The sequence below is a fragment of the Carassius auratus genome, chromosome 10 (genome assembly GCF_003368295.1).
Source record: "Carassius auratus strain Wakin chromosome 10, ASM336829v1, whole genome shotgun sequence".
In the NCBI taxonomy this organism is placed as follows: Eukaryota; Metazoa; Chordata; class Actinopteri; order Cypriniformes; family Cyprinidae; genus Carassius; species Carassius auratus.
In genome coordinates, this window is record NC_039252.1 from 6,231,815 (window position 1) to 6,242,242 (window position 10,428).

The 10,428-nt window shown below is 35.9% G+C and overlaps 1 protein-coding gene across 1 annotated transcript; it reads left to right on the forward strand.

The window, feature by feature from the left end:
• Window positions 1-266: 266 nt before the first annotated feature.
• Window positions 267-5,938, forward strand: LOC113110452 (spliceosome-associated protein CWC27 homolog). The gene is made up of 10 exons (XM_026274637.1): window positions 267-487; window positions 3,222-3,318; window positions 3,439-3,551; window positions 3,668-3,811; window positions 4,563-4,661; window positions 4,747-4,847; window positions 5,263-5,332; window positions 5,410-5,489; window positions 5,635-5,662; window positions 5,739-5,938. Exons 1-10 carry the CDS (start codon window positions 446-448, stop codon window positions 5,919-5,921), a joined length of 957 nt encoding a protein of 318 aa, XP_026130422.1. The 5' UTR covers window positions 267-445; the 3' UTR covers window positions 5,922-5,938.
• The last annotated feature ends 4,490 nt before the right edge of the window (window positions 5,939-10,428 follow it).

The following is a 10,428-nucleotide window of genomic DNA, read 5'->3' on the forward strand; positions in this document are numbered from 1 at the left end:
TGTAATCAAAAGAGGCTGTGATTGGTCCGTCTTCACCAGCGCGGAGAAAAGTAACATGTTTCGCCTGACAACACAATCAACAAGTACTTCAGAAGCCTGAATTACAGTTGTATATTCTGATTTTATATATTTAGAATTACATATTTAAATATAGGAAAACGTTTATTATGCTTAATTTGAATTCTAAATCTTCCGATAATAGTTTTTGAAAGGATGTATATTAATATTTATCCATTCTCCGTCCCGATAGAGGGCGCTAAGCCTGAGGAGGAGTGAGGAACTGATCCTCTCTGGCGGCGTGACATCTCGCTTGAAAACATCACTGAAGAAAACACTTCATATTTGTCGGACGTGCTTATTATGTTCTTGTAATATCTGCGTATAGTTTGTACGTTTGTTATCAACCAGCTTTGAGGGAAATATACCCAGATAATACGCATTAAAGATGAGCAACATATATATTCAAGAGCCACCCACGAATGGAAAGGTGAGTTTCAAACTCATATTCATGGGAAATAAAGAAACGTAACATCCATCAGATGACATATTTTGATCCATTCTTCGTCTAATTTTTATTATATATAGTTATCATGCAACACTGTACGTTTTTATTAAAACAACGTAACGTTAGTCATTTTATTACATTTACTTCATTTTTGTGTTAGCCCTGTAAAGTTTGACTTATGAAATTATACATTTGTTAAAAATGTAACAGTTTGCATATGTGTGCTTTGTTGATTATCGTATTCGTGTGTGTGTGTGTGTGTGTGTGTGTGTGTGTGTGTGTTTGTGTTTGTGTGTCTGTGTGTATATATATACACACACACACACACAGTCTGGTCAGCTATCCTTGTGGGGACTCTCCATAGGCGTAATGGTTTTTATACTGTACAGACCGTATTTTCTATCGCCCTTCACCAACCCCACCCCTAAACCTTACCCTCACAGGAAACTTTCTGCATTTTTAGATTTTCAAGAAACTTCATTCTGTGTAATTTATTCACTTGTTTACCCGTGGGGACCTCAATTTAGGTCCCCACCGTGACACGAGTCCCCATGAGTCTTTGTGTATTCAGGTTTAAGTCCCCACAGAATAGAAAAACAAGTACACACACACACCCACACACCCACCCATACTGGTAATGGTATCGGACCCAATACTGAGCTCCTGTACTCGTACTCATTAAAATGCCCTTATACCAAACGCCGATACCACACAGCATGTGATAAGTGCCATATTCAGACAGAGAAACACAGACAACAGAACAACAGACAGCAGAGTTGAGTTATCAGAGATTAAGGATGTCTACGTAGGATATATGTGCAATGAATATAATGTTAAACATTCGCGAGCTTGTGGAGTAAATATACATTTTATCACTGGAAAGTTTGTAGTTTGGTCGGATATGTTAAAAACAAGTAAGTAAAACAATGCACAAGTTACTTAACGGTAGAAAGACACCGAGAAAGAAAGAGTGTGCTCGTGCACTTCTGTTGTGGGGTCTTTGATGTTCACTCACTTAACACACACATTTGGATTAAAACTAAATCGTAAAAAAAGACAATTTATAAGGGCATTCCCTATAAACATCATTTATTTTCAACCTTAGGCATACATGACTTTCTGGCAAAAGTGAATATACACTTAAAAAACATGAACGAAGAAAGTAACAAAAACTTGAAAAATATATTTTAATGGGCATAATTAAGTGTGAAAGTAACCAAAGGATATATACGGTAGTTAAATCTAAAATTATTCAGAGATCAGATATACATTTTTATATATATTTTTTACTAGTGGTTGCAGGATATTATAGTTCATTTATGTAAATGAGGATAGCAAAATAAAGTAAACATATTATACCCCAACATTTTTCAATCAGTGGACTACTAGTAAAACATACAGATTTGGGTCCAAAAATGATTCAGACCAAGTCTAAGAAAAATATAAGTTTAGGTTTGCATGAACCTGGATGACAGCGTGCCCAGGAGACAACAGGCATATAAAGTCAAATATCGGTATCAGTATCGGCAATTAGGGGTGGGTATCGATTTTTTTTAACGGTACCGGTGCCTAAACGGTGCCTGAATTGATAGAAATCCTAAAAAGGATAACATTTAAGAAAAAGATTTAAAATAAATCCAAAGCATTCACACACTCCTTGGATCCTCTCATTCCCCAAGCTTCCCTTACTCTAAGGCTAATAAATGTATTTCATGATCTGGGTCATTATTTAATACAAAACCACACATAATGTTTCTACCGTATCTCTGTCAATCACTCTGATATTAAGTTAAAATCAGTCCTGTGAATTACTGTATGCTCATTCTTTATAAAGTAGCAACAACTTCGTTTGTAAAGAACAGTACTATGCAAAAGTCTTAGGCGCATTAGTATTTCACTGCCAAAAAAGGGGTTTAAGCCAGTTATTTATTTTTTTTGCTGTAGTATGTCAGTAGGAAATATCAGTTTACATTTTAATAATAATCTAGTGATATTGTTGAATGCACAAGCAGTCTTACAACAGACTGTCTAAGAGCATTTTAAGAGGCATCGAAATCTGCGTGCTGATTCAGTTCCGAATTTAAATTTAATTTTCATTTAATTCAATTTTTTATATATATATATAAGCATTGATAGCTCATATAGTATGATATGTATGAGAATATATATGAGTTAATATTTCAGAAAAGAAAAAAAAAACTGAGCAGTTTTGATATTTGTCTAAAAGATGAAATTCTGATAGCTTTTAATGTTTTTCAGTGAGATCTTTATAAGAGTAAAACTGACAACTTGGATTCAATGATATAAATCAGTAATTATCGAATGGAGTTGTTTAAGTCCATTAAGGGTTTATCTTGAAACATCAGCCATAAAGTTATTCTTGGGTTTACTTCATAAAAATCAGTAAAGATTTCACAGCTAAGACACATGAGCTATGACTTTAAGGTGGAAATTTTTATAATTATATTAAAATGCCTTCTTACAAATTATCAATCGGATGGCATAAAGCATTTAGTAGATTGTGAACCAGTATTTTCTTAAGCAAAGTGTTGATTACGTTAATACTTTAGAGGTCTTTTACAAGTGTGCTTATCAAATATAATGCATTAGGCTATATTTGCTCTGTAAACCTTTTTTTCATTTCCTGTGTCCAATGTCACTGAAAAGCACCAAACCCATTGTATCTGTGTAAGGACACACTGATTTGTTGTCACAGGTCTTGCTGAAGACCTCGGCAGGTGATATTGATATAGAGCTGTGGTCGAAGGAAGCTCCCAAGGCATGCAGGAACTTCACTCAGCTCTGTATGGAGGGTAGGTGGCGTCATACTACGAGAGATATAATGCAAACAAGACAAGGCACTTGTCACAATATCATGTTTTTAAATGAAACACCTTGATTACTCCTCATAAACATTCCCCTCTGTTTTTCAGGTTACTATGATGGCACAATCTTTCATCGTGTGGTGCCAGAGTTCATTGTTCAGGGAGGAGATCCGACAGGCACTGGGACCGGGGGGGAGTCCATCTATGGGCGCCCTTTCAAGGTTGGGTTTGCTTTTGTTATTTACGAGATTTAGTGGATGTGCAACTGGCGTATGAATGAGAATGTGCAGGAAAACATGATTATTGTATTTAACTCTTGGGTTTTTTTTCAATGCAGGATGAATTTCACACCAGACTGCGCTTCAATCGGAGAGGTTTGGTTGCGATGGCAAACGCAGGGCCTCATGATAACGGGAGCCAGTTCTTCTTTACTCTCGGACGGGCCGATGAGCTCAACAACAAACACACCATTTTTGGAAAGGTGAAGAATATTTAATGACCCATTTAAAAGGATAGTTTCCCAAAAATGAGAGTAGGCCAGGATTTTCTAAATAAACAAGAAATGATGTATTCAGTTGATAAGGATTGGCATTAAAACGATTTATAATTTAGCAAAATATGTTATTTTCGATTTCCTGTTCATTAGAGGACCCTGAAAAAGGTATCGCAGTTTCCAGAGAAATATTTCAAGATTGATAATAATCAGAAATGTCGCAGCAAATCAGCATAATATAATGATTTCTGAAGATCAAGTGACACTGAAGACTAAAGTAATGATGATTAAAAAAAATCAGCTTTGAGGACAGAAATAAATGACATTTTTTTAAAGATAATCTAAATAGAAAACAAATATTTTAGATTGTAAATGTTAATTAACAGTGTTATTGTATGTGTGATGAGATAAATTCAGCTTTTGGTGAGAATAAGAGACTTTTTTCAGCAATATTAAATTTTTTACAGGACCTTAATTTTTAGTGCACAGTAAAATAAATGTAATTTTTCTTAGCACACTAGAGTATGAAATTTTCACACGTTAAAAAATACGACCTCAAGTTGTCAATCACGTTTACAAATGGCCGTCTGTCATAAATCGGATCAGGTTCGGGTTTCTGCTTTTTTTGCATCCGTAGCAAGCACTTCGAAAGGAAAGGATGATGAATTTATTGATAATCAGTTTTATTTCTTATTTGTGTTTGATTGATTTCACCGTGTGTGTTGTGCTTGGGCTGCAGGTCACAGGAGACACGGTGTATAACTTGCTAAGGTTAGCAGAGGTGGAGTGTGACAAAGACGAGCGGCCGCTCAACCCACACAAGATTCGATCCTCAGAGGTTCATTCAGTCCCATCGTCAGCTGGCTTTACCGTTGTCATTTTATTGACCTTTGTTTTCAAATGAAGTCGTTGGTTTTGTGCAGGTCTTACATTCTCCCTTCGATGACATCATTCCACGTGAAATTAAAGTTAAAAAAGAGAAAAACAAAGGAGAAGGGAAGAAATCACAGTCCAAAGCAACAAAGTATGTCACAAGTACACTATTTCTTTCATTTATAGATACCAGCATTAAAGACAAAGTGATACAAGCATTCACAACACGTTTAACGTCTGTGAAGTGACGGATTCCAGTGGTTCTTAAGCTTTTTGACTCAAACTCTTCCTGTTGTCGAATTTGATGTTTGAAGGTCACTTAAGCTAGGATATGTTTTTTGTATTTCTGCTATAATTATGACAATTACTGCTTGTTTTCAAGCTTCTTTTAAACAGAAAGTGAAGAGTTGATATGACAAATAATAATCATGCATAGATTTACAGCAAATCACTATTTGTTCAGTTTTTTATTCTGTATTATTACATTTATAAAAATGGTTTCATTTTGTATTTTGTTGCTGTAAGGTTTCCGTAATGTAATGTTGACCAGGATATTTTTTCTGTAGGAATTTCAACCTGTTGTCGTTTGGCGAGGAGGCTGAGGAAGATGAGGAGATGGTCAATCAAGTCAGCCAGGTAGCTTTCTGTCCAATGAGATGATTCAGTGATTACATATGCAGGTGCTCTCAACATTATTTCATTTATCCTTGCAGACCTTGAAAGGAAAAAGCAAAAGCAGTCATGACCTGCTGAAGGATGATCCCAAGTTGAGCTCTGTTCCTGTCGTCGACAGGTCAGGAAACCAAAAAAACGTAGACTTCACAGAAATAATACTGCGTTGTAGTCCATCGTTGTAGCTTTGTTTCATAATGCAGATGTAAGGCATAATTAATGTAAAACTGTTTAATTTGTGTGCTTTTTTTTTTTTGTATGTTAAGTAACCAAAGTGGCGGAGATGATTCTGAGGTACGTTCTCTTTGGTTTGTGTTCGGTTCAGTGTTTCTGAGGATGTATTTCAGTCTGTGTCTGTTATCCACTCCAGGATGCAGGTGATGATTCAGAGGACGACAGCGAGCGTGAAGCAGAGAGAGAGAGGATCCGAGAGAACATCTCACAGAAACTAAAGAAAGACAAGACGGAGGAGAAGGCGTCCAATCCAGACACGCTGAAGAAGACTTCACGCAGGTATGCCGTTCATCTTGGACAACCCCGATCTTGCTTCTGAATGGTTTAGCTCTAACACACCTCGACCGGCTAATCGAAGTGTTTCTGTGTGTAATGTGATGGAGCAGTGTCCAGCAGAAGGCACTGTTGCTCTGTAAAGTTCAGACACTCTTTCTCTTCAGGGACGGGGGGTGAGCTCTTTTGGCTTTAGTCTGACAGTGTTTTGTGCTCTTTATGTTCCCCTGATCTGGACTGCAGCCTCACAACCCTGTTTATTAAACATTTCTTTCCTATTCCAGGTTAATATGACCGCTTTATGTAAGATGACACATTTTTATATTTCTTCTTGTTTAATGGATCGAACTTTATTGATGATATAGTTTCTGTATGGCCAGTAAAGATACAACACAAACACACATTTGTTTTATTCCCTGCTCTGAAACGATCTTTTTTCTAGTCCGTTGGAATCCATAATCCATCATTTTACTTCCTCCAGTGAAAAAGTAATCTGATTCAGGAGAGAAATATGCACCATTTACAAGTGAAAACAGTCCGAAACAGATCTAAACCAATATGTAAGTGGATTTATGATGTGAGGAGGACAGCAGGGAATGGACTTTTTCACAGAAGGAAGCGTTATTATGGATTTTGTCCATTTGCAATGGTTTAATGTTAAAGACCTTGAGACCCATTTCTTAAGGATTATGTTGACACATTATCTCAGCTCCAAGTTTATATGAGAAACACTGAATAAAAAAAAAAAAGACATGGTCAGTGCTGTAAAAATGTTTTGACCTTGAATTTCAGAAAACAATGCAACTTATTACAATCAGCTTGTTTAGTTAACTCCATTAACATCTGACAGCTTCAGCACTTTTGTTCTTCTAAGAGTACCAAACAGTCTATTGAATTGTAGAAATATTGTTAAGGCCATTGAAAATTGTTTAGCATTTAGCAATGCAAAGAGCCCTTTTTATGCACAATTTTCCTATTAAAACTAAAACAAAACATATCACCCTAGTCAACAAATATATTAAATCGGTTTCAGTGGGATGCACATATACCTCAACACACAAATCACAAAGACGCTGATGATCAGAAAATGCTAATTCAGTACAAATATGAAAACTATCATAGTCATTCTAGAATATAGATAGAACTTGCTTTAGGGTTTGCTGAAGTTAAATTACATTTAAATTTAAATTAAATGTAAAAATTAAATTTATGCATTTAGCAGACGCTTTTATCCAAAGCGACTTACAGTGCATTCAGGCTATCAATTTTTACATATCATGTGTTCCCGGGGAATCGAACCCACAACCTTGCGCTTGATAAGCGCAGTGCTCTACCAGTTGAGCTACAGGAACACTAAAATAAAATAAGAAATAAATATGAAACTTTTTGTAGCAGGTTTTAGCTTTATGAATGGCAATTGCTAGTACTTGTAACTATAACTTTTAGTTTCATGATACATCACAGATTAAAAAACCAAGAGGATGTCTTACATCGGAGAAATGAATTGTAAACATGCTTCTGGAATCATTTTTATCTGGAAGCTGGCACTGTGGCGTTTCTTCGAGAGCTGCCTTTGACTTCGCTCTGCGCCCAAAGATGCTTTATATCATCACATTCATTTACAAAACTGAGACGCTGCTCAGGGCTGGTTGGAAAATTTGGAAACCAGTGAGTTTGAGGAATCCTTGAAAAAGAATATCGTAGTTTTATGGTACCACAAATAATGACCTAAAGGTATAAGCTCTTAAATATAGTCAAGAGTAAATTCTTTACAGATTTAATAAAGCAAAGGATTTTTGATGAGAAAAGTAAAACTGACCGAGGTAAATGTTTAATGTTTGCTTTCTCCAAACTGGTCACAATCATGGTGTGGGGGGTTGCTGGGCCATTGCTTATCAAAAAAAGTGCACTTCAAGGTCCCCAATGCTGTTCTTGTTAAACCAATGATTCATTTTCATGTTACAGCTGAAAACTGATGAATCATTTACATTAAAATTCAACACTATTTTGTCAAAATAAAATAAATGTTAAAAGTGATTTCGCAAAAGATTGTTTAACAGCGTTGTTTAATTGTTAGTGTCTTTAGTTAACATTAGTGAACACTTTCTGATGATGAACGATCAAAAATGGTTCTGTAAGGTTTATTTTTATTTATATTTTAAATAAAATTAATAATTGTATTATGTAAGGATGCATTAAATTGAGCAAAATGTAAATATTAGGGATTAATAATGTTACAAAAGATTTCTATTTTAAATAAATCTTGTTCTTTGGAGTGTGAAAATATCAAGCAGCACAACTGTTTTCAACATTGATAATAATCTGAAGTATTTCTTGAGCAAATCAGTATATTAGAAGGATTTCTGAAGATCATGTGACACTAATGATGAGTTGATCACAGAAATAAAGTACATTTTAAAATATATTCCAAAAAAAGTTATTTTACATTGCCATAATATTTCACAAAACTTGTTCACAGTAATTGATTTTACTGTAATTTTGTAAACTTTTGAACAGTAATGTGCAAAATAAATAAATAAATCTGTGATATTAGCCTCTAACCAGTATGGTACTGATATGTTGTGAATAACTGTATCAAATGCACTTAGTTAAGCTTTATTTGTTCCTGGTAAACTATGGGTGTACAAAATTAATTTCAATAATCAAATTTATGTGAGAGGTTATTTGCCAAAATTGACTTCTTTAGATGAAGGGATAGTTTAAATCCCTGACTGTGCCCAAATCTTCAGGTATCGATTCCACTGAGGTTTCTTATTTTTGTGGGAAATTTTAGAGCGCAAATTCCCCGTATAGACTCAAACCTTGTACCGTCTCATCTTTAAAACCCATTTCTCAGATCCTCTCTCACGCCAGACTCATTGTCACAGTCGCATCTCTTTCATGTGATCCTTGAAGTCAGCGTGTGACCTTTGAAAACGGCAGGATTAAAGGATTCATAACCTCACCACTGACTGAGGCGCTAAAGGAGGAGAACCCTTCTCTGGAAGCACACCTGCCTTATCTCAGCCGTTATGTGTCTGGATAATTTTCCGATCATAATAAACATGCTTTTTTTCTTTTCCTACATAATGAAGTAATGGCCAAACCCACCGCGTCTCGGCGCTTTGATTGACAGGAAGCGAAATGCAGAACGACTGTAGTATATTAAACGCAAGCATGGTGTTTGGCTATAAGAAGTGTAACCCAACACAGTGGTTTGTCTGGCTCACAATCAAAGAGTTGGCTGGTAGGTAGAGTGTTGGTGCAAGACAAAGAGAGCATTGTTGCAGCCCAGAGCTCTTTCCCACTCGGGCTTACAGGAGCTTACAGGGGAAGGGAGAAGCTTTGGTTGCAGTCACCTGGAAGGAAGCACGGCTGTGGGACGGATCTGATGTTGCTTGGAATAAGTCTGCGAGGCTCGAGCTGAAATCTAGCTCTTCTGGATCCATGTCTACTGCTTAAGATAGTATTTCATTCCTGGGTTGGCTTTCTGTACCGTTGGTTACCAAGTTCAGCGGGGTTTAAAAAGAACGCTTCCGGTATTCTTCAATCAAACGTTTTTCTTTATCTGGAAATGTATATGCGATCTTAAATAACTGATGAATTTTTCAGTTTTGTCCACAAAAAGATAGAAAATGCTTAGCATTGTCTGCTAATGATTGTCTTGGAGGTGGCATTAATGAATAAAACAGCAGCATCACCACACAGAGCAGATGGTAGCCGCCACTTTACACTCAACACGACAGGATAACTAAACACAAGTGCTTCCACATGGCTCTTGGATATAGCCATACGCTCTAATATTTTCATTTAACCTGATGATTTACCATAGCCATAATTCAAGCGAGAAAACTGTGAAACCCTGGCAAAAGAATAGGCAAACAAGTACCTGACACTTTCCTAGACGACATGCAATAAATATATTTGCTTATATTTCAATCAAAACAGCATTATTAGTATTATTAATAATCAAATGTCAATTGCATATATTTTAGTAAATGTAACTTTAATAATGTATATTATAATTCTTCATAAAAAAATACAACAATTTTTTAAAATTGCGATTAATTGCATTATTGTCTGTGATTTAATCGCATTTTATGCACAACTAATAATGCATTTTCAAAAGCAGTGATTTGTGCACTCTTTTTTCATTGAAAAGTATTATATTACTGCTTATGAACACAAGTGTTTAAGATTTGGTTTGCAAACACTTGAAACAAATAAGCAGTGTTCCTTTTACATAGTAGCAGTTAAAATATTTATTGTAGCCTGGGCGTGGGACAACACTTGATGTGCGGGTAGAGGCTCGGGTGTGTGGGATGCGGGAGAATAATTAGGGTGTGCTCACACTAGACAAACTTAACCATGCTGGAGCGCGTTTGACCCCCAAAGTGTGGTTCGTTTGAGTAGTGTGTTCGCTTTTCAACTTATAAAGTCATGATTACGAGCTCATTTCAGTCTATTCTGTTAAAAATAACAGTGAGCATGTGAATGTTGATGCTTAGCCTAAATAATTTGATCGGGAGCATCCCCTCCTGCGACCCATGATT

What these genes read in the sequence shown, in the direction of transcription:
- LOC113110452 (XM_026274637.1), top strand. Translation starts at nt 446, where the DNA reads ATGAGCAACATATATATTCAAGAGCCACCCACGAATGGAAAG. An exon ending in TCTGTTCCTGTCGTCGACAG is followed by an intron (nt 5,490 to 5,634) that starts GTCAGGAAACCA and finishes TTGTATGTTAAG; the next exon opens with TAACCAAAGTGGCGGAGATG. An exon ending in GTGGCGGAGATGATTCTGAG is followed by an intron (nt 5,663 to 5,738) that starts GTACGTTCTCTT and finishes TATCCACTCCAG; the next exon opens with GATGCAGGTGATGATTCAGA.